Source organism: Coenobita brevimanus, chromosome 100 (assembly GCF_032717465.1).
Source record: "Coenobita brevimanus isolate Jiangsu-jjx chromosome 100, ASM3271746v2, whole genome shotgun sequence".
NCBI lineage: Eukaryota > Metazoa > Arthropoda > Malacostraca > Decapoda > Coenobitidae > Coenobita > Coenobita brevimanus.
This window is the reverse complement of record NC_137053.1, coordinates 61,734,121-61,757,184: the sequence shown is the minus strand read 5'-3', so window position 1 is coordinate 61,757,184 and position 23,064 is coordinate 61,734,121. Positions and strand designations below refer to the sequence as shown.

At 45.3% G+C, this 23,064-nt stretch overlaps 1 protein-coding gene across 1 annotated transcript in view; it reads left to right on the top strand.

Moving 5' to 3' along the window:
- Positions 1 to 20,714, top strand: part of LOC145414558 (solute carrier family 35 member F3) — a 77,170-nt gene extending 56,456 nt beyond the window's left edge. Inside the window, exons 4-11 of the mRNA XM_080284077.1 lie at positions 481 to 669; positions 2,332 to 2,503; positions 8,039 to 8,217; positions 12,669 to 12,797; positions 13,443 to 13,632; positions 14,613 to 14,702; positions 15,321 to 15,450; positions 20,493 to 20,714. Of these exons, the coding sequence (XP_080140203.1) occupies positions 481 to 669; positions 2,332 to 2,503; positions 8,039 to 8,217; positions 12,669 to 12,797; positions 13,443 to 13,632; positions 14,613 to 14,702; positions 15,321 to 15,450; positions 20,493 to 20,607 (1,194 nt within the window). The 3' untranslated portion in view covers positions 20,608 to 20,714. The remainder of the gene's footprint in view (positions 1 to 480; positions 670 to 2,331; positions 2,504 to 8,038; positions 8,218 to 12,668; positions 12,798 to 13,442; positions 13,633 to 14,612; positions 14,703 to 15,320; positions 15,451 to 20,492) is intronic.
- Positions 20,715 to 23,064: the final 2,350 nt, after the last annotated feature.

The following is a 23,064-nucleotide window of genomic DNA, read 5'->3' as shown; positions in this document are numbered from 1 at the left end:
ATTGATAGATAAATAAACAGATAAAGAGAGAGAGAGAGAGAGAGAGAGAGAGCGTGTGTCTGTGTGTGTGTTGGTATTATAATTATCACATATTTATTTTCTTTTTCACTTTTCGTATCAGTTTTATCTCATTTCTATTAAAAATTAGTTTGGCCCAGAAAAAAGTACTGCTATTATGAACAAAGCGTTTATATCTATCTGTGTATATCTATCTATCTGTCAGTCTATCGTACCAGTCTGTCTACCCGTCTGAATTTATCTATCGATGCTTGACATACTGGTTCTCTCCCTCTCTCTCTCTCTCTCTCTCTCTCTCTCTCTCTCTCTCTCAGTGAAGTGGATGGTAACAAATCTTCCATTCTCTCTCTCTCTCTCTCTCTCTCTCTCTCTCTCTCTCTCTCTCTCTCTCTCTCTCTCTCTCTCTCTCTCAGTTTGTGGTGGAGTGGATGGTAACTCTCTCACTCTCTCACTTTCTTTCAGATTGTGGTGGGGTGGGTAGTGACGTGTAGCGTTACCACGTCCTGGGTGGGGGCGACGCATCTCATCAAGGCTATGTTTCTCGCCACCGCCACCGCTCCCCCATCGCCCCCCTCCCCCTCACCCCCGTTACCCCACACCCCCACCCCGGCCCCCGCACAGCCCTCACCCCCCTCCCTCAACGCCACGCAGGTCCAGGAGCCCGAGAAGGTGAGTTAAGAAACAAAAGACGTATGTACACTTGGCTTCACTCCCACATGTACCACCCAGACTGCAAATGCTGGAGTGAGCGAGATTTGTAACACTGGAGAGAGAGAGAGAGAGTAACGAGGCCACTGTAATGTGTTTACGAGTTGTAGCTATTACAAGGAATGCCGTGGATCTGGACGGTCAGGCAGGTGTGGCGGGGTAAGGCAGGTTTGGTGGAATGAGGCAGGGTGAAGCCGGTGTGGCAGGGTGAGGCAGGTGTGGTAGGGTGAGGCAGATGTGGCTGGGTGAGGCAGGTGTGGTAGGTGAGGCAGGTGTGGCGGGGTGAGGCAGGTGTGGGAAGAAGAGGAAGCGTGATGAGAGTAATTAAGGAGTCACGTGACATAGTTGGTTAAAGAGCCAAGGTCGGAGAGAGAGAGAGAGAGAGAGAATTACTAAGTTTCAAAAGGGAATTATTGTTACATAGATTTACAGACCACACAGACATTGTTCCTTATGTGTGACCTCTCTCTCTCTCTCTCTCTCTCTCTCTCTCTCTCTCTCTCTCTCTCACACACACACACACACACACACACACACACACACACACACACACACACACACACACGTCCATGTAATCTATAACTCCACTACAAAGAAAGCCTTGGACATAACTAGCACCTCATTTTGGCCACCAAAGAAAGCTCTCAGCACCTCTCCTTTAGCGACTTAATCTCCTTATTACACCCCATTTTTCTCTTAAATATTTCTGATAAAATTTTTCATATATAAAGCTCACGTAAATAAAAAAAGATATTAATGGACAGCATGAAGTATTTTTTCTTTAATAGACTTTTTTTAATCTTTTTTTTGACAACGTTATTTTGTATTTAGTTTATGTTTTAATTATTTACGTCATTTATATCGACACTGATTGCACAGGTGATGGGTATACTGTATTTTCTAATTAGGGTCTTCTCACCTGTGTTATACCTTTCCACAGGTGTAGGTAAGGCAGGTGTACTTTCTAATTAGCCTTACCTTTATGAATTAGCCTCTCACCTGCTAATTAGCCTCCCCTGTAATTAACGTTTCACCTGTAATTAGCCTCCTTACCTGTATAACCCCCACAGGTGCTGGTGTTCAACGCGGCCTGTATGAATTAGCCTCTCACGTGTAATTAACCTCATCTGTATAAATTAGCCTCCTTCTGCCTGTATAATTAACCACCTGTATGAACCAGCCTCCTTCTACCTGTATAATTAACCTCACCTGTAAAACCAGCCTCCTTCTACCTGTATAATTAACCTCACCTGTATGAACCAGCCTCCTTCTACCTGTATAATTAACCTCACCTGTAAAACCAGCCTCCTTCTACCTGTATAATTAACCTCACCTGTATGAACCAGCCTCCTTCTACCTGTATAATTAACCTCACCTATATGAACCAGCCTCCTCCTACCTGTAAAATTAACCTCACCTGTACAAACCAGCCTCCATCTACCTGTATAATTAACCTCACCTGTAAAACCAGCCTCCTTCTACCTGTATAATTAACCTCACCTGTATGAACCAGCCTCCTTCTACCTGTATGATTAGCCTATTCTCACGTGTTTAATTAGCCTCTTCACCTGTAATTAACTCCTCACCTGTCTAACCCCCCCACAGGTGCTGGTGTTCGACGCGCCCTTCTTCACCACGTGGTTCTGCACGGCGTGGACGGGGCTCTTCTTCCCGCTGTACCTGGGCTGCCACGCCTGCTGCAGGAGGGACCACCCCGCCCTCGCCACCACCATCAAGACCATCGCCCACGCCTTCAGGGACAGGGGCGTCTCCTTCAGTATGTACCCTAACGCATTTTCCTAAGCGATTTATTTTGTCTCCGTCAGTAAGTACCCTAACCCTTTTTACTAAGCGATTTATCCTGCGTTCCCTTCAGTAAGTCCCCTAACGTATTTTCCTAAGCGATTTATTTTGTTTCCTTCAGTAAGTACCCTAACGCTATTTCCTAAGCGATTTATCCTGCTTTTCCTTCAGTAAGTACCCTAGCACATTTTCCTGAGCGATTTATTTTGTCGCCTTCAGTGAGTACCCTAGCTTCTTATCCTGAGCGATTTATTTTGTCGCCTGGCCTGTGGTTCCTTCCTTGCGTTAGAAAAAAAAAGTCACCTAACACCTTTCTCTGAGAAATTTATGCTGTGCCTCCAGTAAGTACCCTAACGCATATTCATGAGCGATTTATTTTGCCTCCTTCAGTAAGTACCAAAACTCCTTTTCCTGAGCGATTTATTTTGTCGCCTTCAGTAAGTACCCTAACACCGTTTCCTTAGAGGTTTATTTTGTCTCCTTCAATAAGTCTCCTACCGCATTTTCCTAAGCGAATTATTTGGTCTCCTTCAGTAAGTACCCTAACACCTTTTCCTGAGCGATTTATTTTGTCTCCTTCAGTAAGTCTCCTAACACCTTTTCCTGAGAGATTTATTTTGTCACCTTCAGTAAGTCTCCTAATACCTTTTCCTGAGAGATTTATGCTGCGTCTGCTTCAGTAAGTACCCTAACGCACTTTCGTACCCCCTTCACTGCGGTACAGCCTGAACGGGGTGCAGTGGCGTGGTACCGGCGGGAATGGTACTGGAGGGAGGGACTCCTTCATGCGGTGGCACCAACGTAACCGGGCGGCTCCAGTGCCCGGGAATACAAACAACAACAATAATAGTAACAATAATAACAATAACAACATAACAACAATAACAACAGCAATAACAATAACACCTACAATAACAATAACAACCACAATAACAATAACAACAATAACAGTAACATAACAACAACCACAAAACAATAACAATAACAACAGTAATAACAATAATAACAACAGCCACAAAACAATAACAATAACAACCACAATAACAACTCCAATAACAATAATAACAACAATAACAAATAACAAAGACAAAAATAACGTTAGGGTGGAGGAAAAAATCTCCTCTCCATTTCAGTATCTATCTTGTATCTATCCATGCTGTGTATCTATCGGTTTATCTATCGGCCCGGGTCCAGGAAGCGAGGGTCTCCTGTCTCTAGGGGGGGGGGATATTTGGAGAGAGAGAGAGAGAGAGAGAGAGAGAATAATCTATCTATTCCACTCCTCTATCAGTCTATCTATTTGTCTGCCATATACATCTATCAGTCTCATTTTACACACCACTCTATCTATCAGTCCAGTGGATCTATCTATCCCGTCTATACATCTATCAGTCTATCTGTCTGCTCGGTCTATCTATCAGTTTATTCATCTGTTTATTCTGTTCATCTATCTCTATCTATCGACACAGCGAATGTACCTTGTCCCTTGGGGGGTGGGGAGTATATTGAGAGAGACTGACTACCTCTCTCTCTCTCTCTCTCTCTCTCTCTCAAAATAGTCCCATCCCCTCACTTTCCTCTCCCAGCATGCCTCGATAGATAAAATAGACAGATAGATAGACTGCCACACACCAAGCCTCTCTCTCTCTCTCTCTCTCTCTCTCTCTCTCTCTCTCTCTCTCTCACACACACACACACACACACACACACACACACACACACACACACACACACACACACACACACACACACACCTATAACCTAATAAATAGAACAGATAAAATAGGTCGGAGGTCGTAGCCAGAGGGATGCAGGTTCGATTCTTCTTCTGAGGCCAATTATCAAACCCTAATTACATAGCCAATTAGGAGAGCCAATTAGCCCCATAAAAATAATGATAAATTGGATCCTGGGTTAATTACGGGTTAATTTGGTGAGAATGGGGAGTGTGATGTGGGAAATGTCTCGCTCTTCTTCTCCTTCTCCTCCCTCCTTACCTCCTACTCTCTCCTTCCCTTCCTACCTCCCTACTTTCTCTCCCTCTATCCCTCCCTCCCTTCCATCCTTCCTTTCTTCCTCCTTTCCGCCTTCTTCCCTCTCTCCTTCCCTTCCTTCCTTTCCTTCTCTTCCTCCCCACGTTCTCTCCTCTCTTCCTCTCAGTTTCTATCTTTTCTTCCCTTCCTCCCCCCATCCTTCCCTCTTCTCCCTCCCTGCCTCCTTCCTTCCTCCCGTCCCCTTCCCTCCCCTCCCTCCCTCCACCTCTGACCTTTAAGACTCAATCTCTTGAATTTGCTTAAGTGAAATCTACCTCATCCCTCCCTCCCTCCCTCCCTCCCTCTCCCTGTTCTCTCTCTCCCTCCCTCCTACCTCCTCTCCCCTGTCGTCTCCTCCTTCTCTCCAACACCCTTTTCCATTCTATTCCTTCCCTCTATTCCTATCCCCCCTCCTTCTGTCTCTTACCTCCATCCGTCTTTCCTTTTATCTCTTCCCTCCTTCCCTCCCTCCCTCAGTCATCGGGACTATTCGATAAGTAATAATAATAATAATAATAATACCTTTATTGTCATTATTATTATTATTATTATTATTATTAGTTGTTGTTGTTGTTAAAGACACATGATGATGATGATGATGATGATGATAATAATAATAATAATGATAAAAATAAGCTGTTGAACAACGAGTATATTTAAAAACGTGGCTTAATCAGATTTATTCGTTATCTCTACCTGAATGTTAAGATGTGGCACCTATTAGAGAGAGAGAGGGAGAGGAGTAGGGAGATGACGAAGGGAAGGGAAATGATTAAAAGTAAACATATTGAGAGAGAAGAGAGAGAGAGAGGGAGAGAGGTGACGAAGGGAGGGGAAATGAGGTGAAAGAAACAGATATTGAAAGAGATGGAGAGAGAGAGAGGGAGATGTGAAATAGGGAGATGAAGAAGAGATGGGAAATGATATGAGAGAGAGAGACGGGAAAGAGGGAGATGACGAAGGGAGGGGAAATGAGGTGAAAGATACAGATGTTGAGAGAGAGAGAGAGACAGACAGACAGACAGACAGAGAATCAATACACGCATATATACATTGATGTCATTAATATTCAGATACATAAATCATTAGTTTATATAGAACACTAATTGACCCCCATTAGCAGAGGTAATGATCAACTTTATTGCTAGTAGTCCAGGTAGAGTGAGTTAGGGTGAGTTAGAGTGTGGTAGGATGATTTAGAGTGAGTAAGGGTGGGTTAGGGTGAGTTAGAGTGAGGGAGGGTGGGGTAGTGTGAGTCAGGGTGGGGTAGAGTGAGTCAGGGTGAGTTAGAGTGAGGGAGGGTGGGGTAGAGTGAGTCAGGGTGAGATAGGTTGAGTCAGGGTGAGTTAGAGTGAGTCAGGGTGGGGTACAGTGAGTTAGAGTGAGTCAGGGTGGGGTAGAGTGAGTCAGGGTGAGATAGGTTGAGTCAGGGTGGGGTAGAGTGAGTCAGGGTGTGTTAGAGTGAGTCAGGGTGGGGTAGAGTGAGTCAGGGTGGGGTAGAGTGAGTCAGGGTGAGGTAGAGTGAGTCAGGGTGGGGTAGAGTGAGTCAGGGTGGGGTAGAGTGAGTCAGGGTGGGGTAGAGTGAGTCAGGGTGAGGGAGGGTGGGCTTGATCAGAGTAATATCCATTGGCAATAACTCTACAGGGAAATCAGGTATTGGAGAGAGAGAGAGAGAGAGAGAGAGAAGCTGGAGAGAGGCCAGGGTAGTCCAAATATAACCCCTCTCTTGCACACCGTCTATCAGTTTCTTGTGTTTTACGGGTACGACCAGTTAGCGTTATCAGCGTCTGTCCTGCATCATTTTTTTCATCCCCTACGCTCACTGTCACACTCGCGCCCACACCAGCAGACAGAGCAGTACCCACAACGCAACCACGAGAGACCTGAATCTTCCACTATAGTCTGTTCATTTTTAGTTGCCAGAGATTTTCGTCCTTTTTCAGCTTTTTATCGCCCGCCTTGAGCGATAATGTTTTTGCCCGCCTCTGTGTGTGTGTGTGTGTGTGTGTGTGTGTGTGTGTGTGTCTGTTCCCATTACATCTCATGAACGGTTTCAGCTATCGACATGAAACCTTCAGGGTATCAAGATATGGCCAAAATCATGGAGGAGTTCGAAAATAGGCACTTGGGGTCAAGGTCAGGGTCACCAAATGGCTACCAAAGGTCAACTAGTTTTTATCTCCCGCCTTTAGCACCATTATATCTCATCAACAGCTTCAGGGTATCAAGATATGGTATGGCCAAAACCCTGGACTTGGCCAACAGCATATTCTGGCGGACGATTAGCATTCGGCTCTCGAATGCTTTTGTGTTATATTTAAAATGAATAGAATAATTCTCTCTCTCTCTCTCTCTCTCTCTCTCTCTCTCTCTCTCTCTCTCTCTCTCTCTCTCTCTCTCTCTCTCTCTCTCTCTCTCTCAAATTTAGGGTTATGTAAAGTGAGCAGCATCATGTAAGTGACGCAATAGTGTGTCTGAGGGTACTTAAGTGGCTTGGGTACGAGAGAGAGAGAGATGGGTTGCGATGGTGGGGAGTTGTGTTGTGTGTGTGTGTGTGTGTGTGTGTGTGTGTGTGTGTGTGTGTGTCAGTTTTTGTCCCATAAGTATGTACCACTTTCTCAAATTCTCTCTCTCTCTCTCTCTCTCTCTCTCTCTCTCTCTCTCTCTCTCTCTCTCTCTCTCTCTCTCTCGTCCCCAATCTCCTCTCACCTGCTTTCTGAATTTTAAAAAGTTACCTGTTGTCTCTCCCTTCCTTCCTTCCTTCCTTCTTCCTTCCTCCTTCCTTCCTTCCTTCCTTCCTTCCTTCCTTCCCTTCTTCCTTCTTTGCATCCTTCCTTCCTTCTTTTCTTCTATGTCTATGTGTCTCAGTTTTTTCCATCTTTTTTCCTTGTTCTCCTATTCTCTCTCTCTCTCTCTCCGCAGGTCAGTTCATGTCGCGCTGCCGCCTCTCCATCTGTCTCTCTCTCCTTCACCATGTCTCCATCTATCTATCTGTCTATCTATCTCTCCTCCCCCCCACCTCTAACTCTCCATCTCTCCTCAGGTCAGTTCATGTCTCTCAACTGCCTCTCCATCTGTCTATCTATCTATCTTTCCATCTGTCTACCTCTCTCTCCATATTCATCTATCTATCCATCTATCTGTCTATCTCTCCTCTCTCCATCTCTAACTCTCCGTCTCTCCGCAGGTCAGTTCATGTCTCTCTGCTGCCTCTCCATCTATCTATCCATCTTCATCTATCTAAATCTCTTTCTCCATATCACCATCTCTCTGTCGATCTATCTATGTCTATCTCTCCTCCCTCCACCTCTAACTCTCCGTCTCTCCGCAGGTCAGTTCATGTCTCACTGCCTCTCCATCTATCTATCCATCTTCATCTATCTATATCTCTTTCTCCATGTCACCATCTCTCTGTCTATCTATCTATATCTGTCTATCTCTCCTCCCTCCACCTCTAACTCTCCGTCTCTTCGCAGGTCAGTTCATGTCGCGCTGCTGCCTCTTCACTGCGCTCTGGGTGCTCACGAATTACATGTACGTGTACTCACTGCGCATCCTGGACTGCACGGACGTCATGGCGCTCTACTCTGCGCACGTGTCCTTCGTGTACCTGCTCTCCTGGGTCATACTGCACGACCAGTTTGTGGGGGTTAGGGTGAGTAGGGTGAAGTAGTGGAGTAGTGTGGCGGTGGTAGTATGAGTTGTAATAATAAGAGGAGAAGGATTATTAATATTAGTAGTAGTAGTAGTGTAGTGGTAGTGTGGTGGTGGTAGTAGTAGGAGGAGGAGTAATAATAGTAGTAGTAGTGGTGTGGTGGTGGTGGTAGTATTAGTAGTAGTAGGGGGAGGAGGAGGAGTAATAGTAGTGGTGTGGTGGTGGTGGTGGTGGTAGCAGTAGTAGTGGTGTGGTGGTGGTAGTATCAGTAGTAGTAGTAGGAGGAGGAGGAGTAATAGTAGTGGTGTGGTGGTGGTGGTAGTAGTAGTAAGAGAGAGGAAGGAGTAAGGGAAGGGGAGGGGAGGGGGAAGAGGGGAAACGGAATGGGAGAAGTAAGGGGAGGAGAACGGGGGTAAGGGGAGGTGAGGGGAGATAAAACTGATGATGGAGTATGTGAGGGGAGTTTTATGGGACACGGTAGGGTATTGGGGCGATTAGAGGGGAGGAAAGTGATGAGGGGAGGGGAGAGAAGTGATGAGAGGTGGGGAGGAAAGTGATGAGGGATGGGGAGGAAAGTGATGAGGGGAAGGGAGGAAAGTGATGAAGGGAGGGGAGGGAGGTGATGAAGGGAGGGGAGGAAAGTGATGAAGGGAGGGGAGGAAAGTGATGAGGGGAGGGGAGGGGAGGGAGGTGATGAAGGGAGGGGAGGAAAGTGATGAAGGGAGGGGAGGAAAGTGATGAGGGGAGGGGAGGGGATGGAAGTGATGAGGGGAGGGGAGGGGATGGAAGTGATGAGGGGAGGGGAGGAAGTGATGAGGGGAGGGGAGGAAGGGAGATAGATGGAAAATAAACACAGAAGGAAGGGGAAAAGAGGGGAAAGAGAGGAAAGAGTGAGGAGGAAGAAGAGGAATGGTTGGAAGAAGAGGAAGTAGAGAAGGAAGAGGAGAGGAAGAATTAGAGGGGAAGGGAAGGTATGGGGAGAGAGAGAGAGAGAGAGATCGAACGCAACAGATCAATACTCAGCATCCAAGGAGAGTCCCTGATTGACAGCCTCCCCCCTCCCCTCCCTTCCCCAACACCCCACTCCTCCCCACCACACCCCATCCTTGGCTCCCCTCTCCCTCATCCGCCACACCTAATCCCACCCCACCTTTATACTCCCCCCCTCTCTCTCCCACCCCCACCCACCCCACTCAGCCACACCCAACCCTTGCACCCCCTCACCCCCACACCACACCACCCTTCCACCCCTCCCCCAACCCCACACCACCACACTCCACCCATTCCAAACCCCCACACCACCACACCCCAACCCCTTCTGTCACCCCTTCATCCTACCCAACCCCACCACACCTGTACCCCCCCCCAATCCCAGGTAATTAGTGGAAGGGACGCCTTCGTGTGGTGGGACTGATGGGATGGGACGGTGGAGCTGCCGGGATATACAGACGTCCCATCCCTATCCCCAGAAAGGAGGATGTAGGGTTGCAGAGAAGGGATGTGAGGGGAAAGGATGGAAGGATGGAGGAAGGAAGTAGAGAGGAGAGAATGAAGGAAGGAGGAAGGGAAAGAATGAAAAGAGGAAGGGAAAGAGGCAGTGATAAAAGAAAGAAAGGAAAGGAGGGAAGAATGAAAAGGAAGAAAGAAAGGATGAAAGAAAGGAAGGAACGAACGAAGAGAGGAAGGATGGAAAGACGAGAAAGAGAGGGGAAGGAAGGATGGAAAGAAGAAAGAGAGAGGAAGGGAGAGAGGGAGGGAGGAAAGAAGCAAAAGGAAGGAGGGAAGGGAGGGAGCAAAAGGAAGGAAGGAGGGAGGAAGGAAGCCAGATGTCCTTTGATGTAGTAATTATCCTCATGTGCTGAGAGCTTCTTAATAGGGTGGAAAGGAGGAAAGAGCGAGGGAGGGAAAATGTGAAGGAGAGAGAAGGAAGGAAGGAAGGATAGTGGATGGAGAGAAGGAAGGAAGGAGGGAAGGAGCAAGATGTCCTGTGATGTAATTATCCCCTTGTTCTTAAAGCCTCTTAATGGAGTGGAAGGAAGGAGGGAGGGAGGGAGGGATTGAGGAAAGAATGGAGGGAAGGGAGGGAGGGATTAAGGAAGGAATGGAGGGAAGGAAGGAGGGAGGGAGGGAAGGAAGGAGGGAGGGAGGGATGAAGGAAAGAATGGATGGAAGGAAGGAGGAAGGGAGGGATTAAGGAAAGAATGGAGGGAGGGAGGGATGAAGGAAAGACTGGAGGGAAGGGAGGGAGGAATTAAGTACAGAATGGAGGGAGGGAAGGAAGGAGGGAGATGAGGAAGTGGGAGGGAGGAAGAGAAGGAAATGAGGGAAGATTGAAAAGAAGAGAAGAATGGAGAGAGAGAGGAAGAGATGGAAAGGAGAGAGAGAGAGAGAGAGAGAGGGCGGCCATCTTATTCTGAAGCCTTGCCAAGTGACCCTATCATCAGTGTAAGAGCTCTCTCTCTCTCTCTCTCTCTCTCTCTCACACACACACACACACACACACACACACACACACACACACACACACACACACACACACACAATTTTTTTTTTTGGAGAGAGGTATTTTTGAGAGAGATTGAAGTGTATTGAAGGGAGAGGTATTGAGATTGGCAATTAACGATACAAGGGTGGTGGTGGTGGTGGTGATGTGGTGAATGGTGATGAGGTGGTGGGCTGTGTCATGTTGAGTTGCAGGACACGAGAAAAGCTGTGCGAGGAGGATAGGAAGGACATGGCAGGGCACGGAGGAGTAGAAAGGATAGGTATGGTAGGGTAGGGTGAAGGGAAGGGAAGAATACGATATAGTGAAGGGAGAGGAGCACTGTGAAAGGGAAAGGAAGGGTGGAAGGGAAGGGCAGGGTAGGGTAGGGTGTAGGGCAGGACGGAGCAGGGTAGGGTGAAGGGTAGGGCAGGGTAGGATAGAGTGAAAGGCAAATAGGAATACAAAGGGAAGTAACTGAGGTATTTATTCTGTGTGTGAGTGACAAGGATAGGAAACCAAGGAAGGGAATGTTAGGTAGGACCTCAATTTCCTTCTTCCTCTCCTCTCCCCCTCTCTCACTTCCCTTCCCTCCCATCTTCACTTCCTTTCCCCCCCCTCTCCTCCCATTCTCACTCCCTCTCCCTTCGTCTTCCTCACTCTCACTTCCTTCGTTTATTTCCTTCCTTCCCTCTCCTTTCCCCCCTCTCTTCCTTTCCCTCCCTCTCCTCTCACTCATTCTTCTTCCCCTTCCCTCCCCCTTCTCCCCCTCCCTCTTTCTCTCTCCTCCCCCTCCCTCTTCCCTCCTCCTTGACCCCCCCTTCGTCACGGATCATTATTTCCTTATTCACCCGTACACAACCCTGACCTAGCACTTCTTTATACCTCACAAAATAGTTTCGGTATTTGGGTATTTTCTTTCCCTTCCCTTCTCTACCCTTCCCTTCCTTTTCTTTCCCTTTCCTTCCCTTCCTTCGTTTCCCCTTCCCTTCTCTTCCACCCTATCATTCTCCCCTTAGTCTTCCCTTCCTACCCTTTCTTTCTCATTAGTTTTCCTACCCTACCTTCTTTTTTGCCTTTCCTACCTCCTTCCCTCCCCTCCCCTCCCCTCCCCTCCCCTCCCTTAAATAAAACTTGAGATGTTTTTTCTGTGCCTAAGATTAATGTTGTTGTCACCCTTCATTTTCACAGGGGCTGACTCACCATGTTATGACCACCCACCCGTAGAGAGAGAGAGAGTCTTGTGTCTGGTTTGTTGTTAGTCTGTGTGTGTGTGTGTGTGTGTGTGCTTTGATAAGGTATTTGTTCGTTTACTTAGAGAGAGAGAGTCGTCTGTGGCTGTGTTTTGTGAGTGAAATTTGGCAGTCTATCACCCTAGACTTATGTTTGTTTTTGTGTGTGTGTGTGTGTGTGTGTGTGTGTGTGTGAGAGAGAGAGAGACAGAGAGAGAGAGCTTGTGTATATAGCCTGTGTATTGTGAGACAGTGATGATGTTTACTCCTATACAGGCAGCGAAAATGATGAATATGTTATGATGGTGGTGATAGTGATGGTGGTGGTGATAGTGATGATGAGTGTGGTGGTGTGAAAGATGGTGTTAGTGGTAGTATTAGTGATGATGATAATTATGGTAGTATTGATGACGATGATGATGGTGGTGGTGATTGTGATGATGATAGTGATGGTGTAGAAGATGTTATTGGCAGTATTGATGATGGTGGTGGTGGTGATTGTGATGATGATAGTGATGGTGTAGAAGATGTTATTGGCAGTATTGATGATGATGGTGATGATTGTAATATTGATGATGATGATGAGGAGGAGGAGGAAGTTGTTAATGGGAATATTGATGATGATGGTCGTAATGATGATGAATGTAGTAATAATGATGATGATGATAATGATAATATTGATAATGATGATGGTAGTAATGCTGATGATGCTGATGCTACTCTCCCTTCCGTTGCAGATAGTTGCCGTGATCCTGTGCAACACGGGCATTGCATTGTTGGCCTACATGGACGGGATCAACAGGACCAAGACGCTGGGGGCCGTCGTGCTGGCCGCCGCCTCTGCTGCTGGATCCGCTGTCTATAAGGTGGGCAGGTGTGGAGAGACTTGAACAGGTGTGGAGGGACGTGGACAGGTGTGGGTAGGTGTGGAGAGACTTGGACAGGTGTGGAGGGACGTGGACAGGTGTGGGTAGGTGTGGAGAGACTTGGACAGGTGTGGAGGGACGTGGACAGGTGTGGGTAGGTGTGGAGAGACTTGGACAGGTGTGGGTAGGTGTGGAGGGACTTGGGGCAGGTGTGGAGAGACTTGGAGGTGTGGGTAGGTGCAGAGAGACATGGACAGGTGTGGGTAGGTGTGGATGGACTTGGACAGGTGTGGGTAGGTGTGGAGGGAGTGCGATAGGTGTAGAGGGACTAGAAGATATGTGGGGGAACTGGGACAGGTGTGAGCGGGTGTAGGTAGGTGTGAGCAGGTGTGGGAAGGTGTATGGTTAGGTGTGGACAGGTGTGGTAGGCGTGTAGTCTTGTTAGTCATTCATTTAGTATAATTTTCCTAATCTAGTACTGCCCATAGATCAGAGCTGCCAAATATTACGAGTAAACTGATATGCGTTTCAGGTGTGACGCCTAATTCTCTCTCTCTCTCTCTCTCTCTCTCTCAGCCATTTACTCACCCACCTACTCCCCTGTCAGTCACCCACTCACTCACTCTCTCACTATCTCACATCCAGGTCCTCTTCAAGAAGGTGGTAGGGGAGGCGAGTTTTGGGCAGGTCTCGCTAATCTTCACGGTGATCGCCCTGCTTAACACCCTCCTGCTGAGCCCCCTGCTGGCCGCTCTCTACTTCAGCGGTTACGAGGTGGTGATCTGGGCGCGGCTACCGTGGCCCAACCTACTTATGGCCGCTGCTCTGTCTTTAGGTGAGTAGTAGGAGCAGGAGGAGGAGCGGTGGTAGTAGCAGTAGGAGGAGGAGGAGGGATGGAAGTAGGAATAGCAGTGCAGAATTAAGAAAACTTTTGTCTCATACTGTACCTACGTTGCCCTAAGTGTGAAATAGACGCAGTGGAATTATTAGGCAAACTCTTATCCTTCCCTGTTCATATCGCCCGCCCCGCCATTACCGCTACCCTGGCCGTGGCGTCCCCCTGGCGGCGAGATGGTGAACTAGCCTGCCAAATGTAGAGGGGAATGGATTCAAATTACAGCTTAGGAGAAAATTGCTACGTAGGAATTTAACGTTACCCGGCCAGCTCACATGTGCTTAATTTCTAGCAGTGTTCATTTTTTCGCGTCATGATCAGTGAAAATAGTCAGCAGGGAAAAATATTGATGTAGTAACAATAGCTACAGTTTCTTCACCTTAACTTGGGCCAGATTTTCGTCCTTTTACAGCTTATTTCACGTAGCTCAGTGGCATAGACAATACTATTGCTCTACAGTCATTCCATAGCACTTCTTCTTGACTAGCGCTGTATTCTAATGTTGGTCTGTTGCCACGACTCCGGTTTCTTGATGGAGAGAATGTGATTTTATGCCAATTTATAGTAAAGGGCAACAATAATGCGAGCAGTTGTTGTTGACGTATGTAGGTAACTGATTTTTGTTATATCTGTTTATCTATTTGTATCTGTCTGTCAACCAGTCTCTCTTTCTATATTACCGGACACCATAATCCCGTAATGGGTGGCCACAAACAAATCGCCTCCTCGTCGCCCTGTTCTCAATCATTTGGCTACCTATCCAGTTCACACCCTCCACCCCTGTCATATACACAAATACGATCATATTATGAAGCCTTTTTCTCCTCCCTACCTACCATCCTTCCTCACCTCCATTTGTCTCAAGCCTCCTCTCACTAATTATTCCGCTATTTATTTATTTACTTATTTATTTATTTCAGCTGCTAACCTCCTGGGCAACCTGGGCGTGGCGTTTACCTTCGAGTTATTTATCACCCTGGGTTTGGTGCTGGCTGTTCCCGTCTCTGCAGGTTAGTATAGTTCCCCCTCTAACTTCAGGGACTCTCGTTTTCTTTCCAGTTTACTCTCTCTCTCTCTCTCTCTCTCTCTCTCTCTCTCTGTAATCCCGTCCCCTGGGTTATTAAAATACAACATAAATTGCACCAATTTTTCTTGAGGCCCAGACTCAGATATCCTAATTTAACATCAAATTATCATAATTAGGCGAGGGAGCCACCTAAGAGCCAAGCAGTTAGGGGAAGTTCTAACCATAAATGTGTGTGTGTGTGTTTACTCTCCCCACCTACACCTTCTAACAATTCGCACCAGAAAAAAATCCGTTTGGCCTCATTCTGTATACACCCAAACACTTGTGGTACACCTTTAGCCTTGTTGATGAAGGTGAGTGTAATTACTGACGGTAACTGGGTGTAGAATTTTAATATAACTGATGATGTTTGTGATATTGAATGATACTGCATGGTACTTGTAGGCCCAATGCTGATATTTCTCTGCCCTTGCATAGTTGGACATAAGAAATTCGAGGGGTTGACATTGACTGGGGTGGTGCGAGTGATGATGATGGTGATAGATTTTGGTGATGGACGAGGCTCTAAGGCAAAATTATAATTCTTCTTCCTCTCTTCCAGCATTAGACATCAAGTGGTACAACACACAGTTCGAAGGGATGAAGCTGGCGGGCGTGGTGCTGATCGTGTGTGGCTTCTTCCTGGTGCTCCTTCCCGCGAACTGGCCGGAATACATCACCAGGGCGCTCCGGTGGGTCGTGAGGGCTACGGCACGCTGTTGTCTCCGTTGTAACCGCCGCCGCCACCACCACCACCACCGCGAAACCGCCATAACGGACATTCAGTGACGCTCCGGTGGTGGTGGTGGTGGTGGTGTTGATGCAGGCTTTCGATGTTGCTTTGGTGTTTTGTGTTTTGATGTGAGTGTTGGCATGGATTTGTGCTTTAATTGTCTGTTTTTTGATGTTTGTGATGCTTGTTTTCGTGGGTAGCTGTTGTGATGATGTCTGTTTGTCTAGTGTTTTTTTTTTCCAATGTTGCATGTGTTTGTGCGTAGCCTTTGTGATGTTGCTTGTGTTTGGGTAGTGTTTTGATGTTTTGCACGTGATTGTGGGTAGGTAATTTGTGTTTGAGTAGTGTTTTGATGTGTGTTGCGTATGTGTGTCGATAGCTAATGTGTGATGGTGCATATGTTTGTGTTTTGATGATAGTAATGCTTGTGTTTGTGATTTTAGAACTGGTTAGGATTTGTTTTGATGTGAATGTTGCGTGTGTTTGAGGGTAGCTATTGTGTGATGTGTGTGTTTGGATAGTGTTTTGATGGTTTGCGTGTGTTTATTGTGCTTAAGATCTGGGTAGGGTTTGTTTTGATCATTGGTGCCTGTGTTTGTGTGGTGGTGTTTGTGTTTGGTTAATTATTTTGATGTTAGTGATGCATCTGTTTGTGTGTGGTTTTGTAATTTATAATTTGTTTTGATGTGGAAGCTGTATTTGGAGGGGTAGCTGTTTTGTGGTGTTTGTGTGTTTTATGTGGCTGAATTCAGAACCTGTGTGTGTGTGTGTGTGTGTGTGTCCAAAAGCAGCCATGGATGTCCAAACTGTACACGGTGTTCATAAACTGCCTGTGCACTGTTGCCTCCCAGAACACCATCTCACAACAGACACCCAGCATGTAAGAGGTTTCGGCAAGGGTGTGTTTCGGCCTCAGGAAAGGGCAGCTTGTCGAATTCACCAAGTTTACCGAACAAATTAAGTCAGACGAAAAAAATAATATACATACTTTACTTTTCATTGTTTTACTTAGTATCTTCATAATTAAAATTTGAAATATTTGGTACGACTTGGGAAATATCCGTTTTTCAAATTCCGTTTCCGTTAACCGCCTAACCTCACTAACAGACCATCCTTGTCTAATCTAACCAATGTGTATTCTCTAACTTAGCCTGTTAATTCCTAGCTTTCTAACACGTTCCTTTCTGTAATCTCTTACTGACTTCCTAGCATGTGGACAGTTAAAAAAAAAAAAAAACTACAGCCTCCACAGTCTAAAATATTGAAAGAAATCAGTGTTTAAAATTTCTCTCTCTCTCTCTCTCTCTCTCTCTCTCTCACACACACACACACACACACACACACACACACACACACACACACACACACTTCAATAATTCAGTCTGTCAGTTTATATCTATCTGTTTACATAGACAAACAGATAGATATATATAAACAAGATTAGCGTTTGTGTATTTGAAGTTGCGGTGATGTAATATGTTTGAATGACGTCACCAGAGCACTTGTGGAGGCTGTGGTGTAGTACAATACAGTACAGTACAATATGTGCCAACTCTGTACGTGAGATCTAATAAATTGTTCACTATATATAACATTTCAAGACTTTTATTGTTGTTGTTGATCTGTGTGTGTGTGTGTGTTTGTGTGTGTGTGTGTGTGTTTGTGTGTGTGTGTGTGTGTGTGTCGCATGCTTTATTAACGTCTTTGTCAGTCATGTTCTGTATTAGTTTAGTTTTTTATTTATTTATTTATTTATTTATTTATTTCATCGACCAGCTTCCACACGCCTTCAGAGAGCACCATATCTATAACTTAACATTAAAACAAAATCCAGTGCTTTGTTTGGACTGTTCAAGCTTATATACTTTTTCTTTGTCATTGTAACGCCTAGTACGGTATTATTATTATTATTATTATTATTATTATTATTGTTGTTGTTGTTGTTGCGGCAGTGGAGCGACCCCCGTTTCATTTCTCTATGTACAGTCAAAACAAAAAGTCTCGTTACCCCTTGACGTGAGGGAGTGGGTCCTGTGTCTCTGTCTCTATGTTTTGGTGTGTTTGATAAGGCAGTTTACTTAGCCGGAGTCCTGGGGGAGTCATGAACAGATCACCTCCATGTCAACTTTTCGCATTCAGTCTGCCCTCCCCTCCAACTCAAACTACCCTTATTCAAATCCCTCCGCCTCATATACACTCCTAGTCAGTCTCGTATTCTCCTGCTGATGCCGTGTCTTACCTGCGCCGTAAAGTGACAGGTATATGAAACCTGAGCGTGTTTACTGGGGGAAAAAAAAATCGACATACTCCTTCACATCGCCCCCCCCCAAATAATAATAATAATAATAATAATAATAAGCTGATACCCATCCGTTCCACCTTGTCTTCCCCTCCCTTTCCACCCTGTCTACCCCTCCCCCCATCTCCCCTCACCTACATTCAGTTCAACTCTCCATTTACACCCTCGTAACCTCACCCCACCTCTCTCTCTCTCTCTCTCTCTCTCTCCATCCACACTGATACCTCCTTCCCCTCACTGACCTCCTTCCCCCTTCCCCCACAACTTCCCTCCCCACTCCCATCACTACACATCTTCTCTCCCACTACTAACCTTTCTCTCCCCTTTCTCACTACCTTATCTCCCTTGTCCCCTGCCACCTCTCCCCTCCTTTCTTCCCCTCTCCCCTACCACCTCTCCCCTCCTCTCATCCCTCAACTCCTCTCCCCCTCTCCCCCCACTAGCTTCCCCTCCCATCCTCGTAGCACCTCCCTCCCCCCACAGCCGCTGCAGCACAAGTCTAATTGGCCTTGTGTAATTAACGATGCCGTAATGGTTATCCCTGAGGCAGTTTATGTTCCAATCTGTGCCCTTCCATTCATTCCCCTGCTTCAACCACGGATAGTAGTTGGATTTTGAATTATTAGATTTTCCACCTTTCCTCTCTCTCTCTCTCTCTCTCTCTCTCTCTCTCTCTCTCTCTCTCTCTCTCTCCCCTTGACGTCATATTGGTGTATTCTTGCTGCCTTCAGACGATTTTCATAAACTAAGAAAAATCTCGTTTTCAAGGTTAATGAAGACTGTATCTAACCCCTCCAGCGAAAAAAAAGTTGATCTGAATATAAAATCGCTCGGAGGTAGCAAGAATAAGCTATTAGCGAGAGAGAGAGAGAGAGAGAGAGAGAGAGAGAGAGAGAGCATAATCAGTTCTCAGCTTATCCTTCATGATGGGGAGAGAAAAAAATAAATAAATAAAAAATGCTGCGTTTTCGGGGTGAGGGGGTGAAAGTCTCGCCTCGTAGATCAGAACACCCTTGCCGTGGACCTAACTAATGGCCTCGTTAAGTGGTTGCGGTCGTTAGTGGCTGGAATGACCCTGACCTTCACGCGGTACATCAAGTTAAAAGGAAAATGAAAAAACTGACCTTCACGCGCTAAGTCATGTAAGAGAGAGGGGGGGGGGGTGACCCTTATGCGTTGGGCCACGTAAAAAAAATAAAGTAGAATGGCAGTCAGTAGAGCGCATACCTCCTCCAACGCCCCATCTCGCAATGTTTAAGTGAAAACAAAAGCAAAAAAAATCCTGGATCCGCACCTTTATCCGGATCCGCACCAAAAATTTAATGGAGTGTATACTGGGCCAAGACCCATTCTTCTACCTAGTTTCGTGGAAATCCGTCCAGTATTGTGTAATCTTGTTCACAAACCAACCAACCAACAAACAAACGGACAGGGGTGAAAACATAACCTCCATGGCGGAGGTAATAAAAAATGGAAAAAGGTATTCTGGACTTTGACGAGAAGCTGTCTCAAATTTCCATTAAGTTCCGTTTTTAGGGTAAGTAGAATAATTGGACTTAACATACAGTAGACTGGCTTTATTCAGGGATTAGGATTGCTGTGTTGTCTGCTGCCGTGTGTTTATCGCTGTTTTGTCTGCTTTGTGCTTGGACTGTGTTGTACTTCTTAAATTATTCTGTATTTTCACTGTAGTTACTATCCTCTTTTCACTTCAGTTGGCCCAGAATTGCCATCTCTCCATCTTGAATGTAGAATTGTAAGAACAGTAGAATATGATGCTAGTCACGAAGAAGTGCCATGGAAAGGATGTGTTGAACCGTAACACTGTCTTTTTCTGCCACTGAGCTACGTGAAATAAGCTGCGAAAGGACGAAGCTCTGGGCCAAGGTGAAGTGGTTAGATTCTCTCTCTCTCTCTCTCTCTCTCTCTCTCTCTCTCTCTCTCATGTGTAGTATGTCACGTGAGAGAAATAAAGAGCATAAGGTTATTTCTATACCCAGTCTACTTGCTCACATTAGAGTTACTGTCTTTACGTAAGCTTACAACTTTAATACCACCACATCAGTACAAAGATTACTACCACACAATACACCACGACCACCACACTGTCATTACCACACCACCACCACCACACTGTCACTACCACCATACCACCCCTACACCACCATCACATTGTCACCACCACAAAACACGCTACCAGCACACCAGTTAGTACCACCACACAATATCACTACCACATAACACACTACCACCACACCACAATTATCACAGTCACTTCCTCACCAGCACCACATTACCACCACACGACCACATACCAATACCGCTACCACAACCACCACATAACCACACCTTTTCCTTATGAGCACCACATTACCAGTACAACCACACCACAGTACCACCCAACCAGCCCTTCACCAGTACCCCTACCACCACACCACACTACCACACCTAACACCCCCTCCCACACCACTACCACATGACCAGTCCCTCACCACACCACAACCACACCAGTCTCTCACCACAACCACACCAGTCCCTCACCACACCACTACCACATGACCAGTCCCTCACCACACCACTACCACATGACCAGTCCCTCACCACACCACTACCACATGACCAGTCCCTCACCACACCCTACCGCATCACCACATTCCGCCACCCCCCGAACCACCCCTCACCAGTGCCCCCAATACCCGCAGATGGGGACGCCACCGGAAGCGCAATCAGACCCGCCAGCCATCAGAGCCCGTGGACTACCGCACCGGTCTGATTTCACGGTCACACCTGCGGTCACCCTCAGGACTCATACGGTGATCTGATGGGCAGGCAGGACGGTCATGAGGAGGAGGATCTGATGGGCAAGAAATGGATGATCTGATGGGTAAGAAGTGGATGATCTGATGGGGAAGAAGTGGATGATCTGATGGGCAAGAACTGGATGATCTGATGGCCAAGAAGTGGACGATCTGCTGGGCAAGAAATGGATGATCTGATGGCCAAGAAATGGATGATCTGATGGGGAAGAAGTGGATGATCTGATGGGCAAGAAATGGATGATCTGATGGGCAAGAAATGGATGATCTGATGGACAAGAAATAGATGATCTGATGGGCAAAAAGTGGATTATCTGGTGGGCAAGTGGATGATCTGATGGGCAAGTGGATCATTTGATGGGCAAGATGAGTAACAGGTGAATGATCTGATGGGCAAGAAGTGGTGATCTGATGGGCAAGATGGGTAACAGCTAAATGATCTGATGGGCAAGATGTGGAAGATGTGATGAAGTGAATGATCTTGGGCAAGGACTGATGTGATGGGCAAGGAATGGTTGATCTGATGGGCAGGAAGTAGAGGCACCTGATGGACAGTGAATTATCTGATGGGGTAGTAATCTGATGGACAAGAATTGGAATGATTTGATGGGCAATAACTGGAAAAATCAGAAGAGGTGGAAGATCTGATGGGGAAATAATGATAGACCAATTGATAGTGACCTGATTAACCTTAAGTGATAAGTGACATGATTTTCTGATGGGCGAGAGAGTACACACACATCTGATAAGCGAATTAATGTAAAAAAGAAAAATAAGATATGGTTGGTGAGTGAATTTATGCAGAAAATTGTTTTAATCTGGTAAGCGAACTAATCAGCAAAATAAATATATAAATAATAATAATAATTGAATGTTTATAGAAAATATTTAAATGTTCTTAATTTGATGGGCGAACAGTAATATTTGAAGAATCGTCTGTTGATTGATATTATAAGCAGTATTCCGTTAACCCGACTGGCGAATAATTATAAAAAGAATAATTCGTATTTTTATCGGATGTACAGGGTATGATAAAGTCCTCTGGTTGATGAATGAAATATAAACAATACTCCATCATGTAATACACTTTAACACTGATTGGTAATATGGTATGGAGTTTGGGACCAGATCAGCCTGGTATAATCGCATTGGATCTCCCTATATGCTCACGAAAATGGATCTCGATTGGCCCCATCCTGAATGCTGCTCCCACTGGCTGGAGGATCATGACGAAATCAGCTGAGTGGCGTCTACAGAAAGGAGAAAAATAAGAAAAAAAGCTACATATAAACCTGACTAGCACATCTATGGCTGAAATTCACATGCTAATAGACAGGGTTCTGATGAAAATAATCCTGGAAATGGAAAAATAATTCTGGAATTAAAAAATAATTCTGGAAATAAAAAATAATTCTGGAATTAAAAATAAAGTAATTCTGGAACTGGAAATAAAATAATTCTGAAAAAGAACATAAATAATTCTTAAAAAAAAAAAAAAATCGAACTGGAAATGAAAATGAAAAATTCTGGAAATGAAAACAAATAATTTTGGAAAAAAAAAAATCTAAAAATAAACATAAATAATTCTGAATAGGAAAATAATTATGAAATTGAAAGTAACACGGTGTGATGGCCAGACATTGAAAACAAGTGATCTGTAATAATCTAGGCAGTGGTTATGTGCATTTACAATAATACTAATTGATGCAATAACAAAATAAAAAAAAAATACAGTGCCACAATTTATATAGAAAATTTATGGACGGCAGGAAGTCGACAGAGTGAAAGTGACAAAAAAATGGTCTCCAATCTTATTCAACTCAGTGAGCGAAATATTAAGGAACTAATTTTCCATGACATTTCTTGGTATATGTAATAACTCGGATGAAACTCCACTGACAATTGAATCTATACGAGAAAGAAGACAATAGCATAGTTCCCCATAGCCAGCTGTGTTTGACGGTGAGGTATAATGATGTAAGTAGGCTTCGTATTTATGAGGAGAGTGGCGAAAATATCAGGCATTCAAAAGTGATTATTTGAAAGATGTTTGAGAATTGGGGAATATATGGCTTGAAAATATGCAAAACTAGCACTTTGAAACAATGTAATAAGCAGTTAAGTATAGCTCTCAGGAAAATATATACCGCACGAAGAGGCAAAAAAATATGAAAGCCAAGAGAGTGGTGCGAATGTGAGGATATATATCCCAAAGACTGCATGTGTGTGATAACATTAATACTGTTTCGGAAAAATAATCACAAAAATATATACGGTTTGGAAATCAGAGTATGGTGATAGGACTGCATAATTGTGTGTTGATTATTACCGTTGAAAGTAAAATAATGATCACACACACACACACACACACACACACGAAAAGTTTTGGAAATTCCATCATATTAACCAACAAAGACAACCTGAACTGTGCCATAGAAATTTATCTAAAATCTGGAAA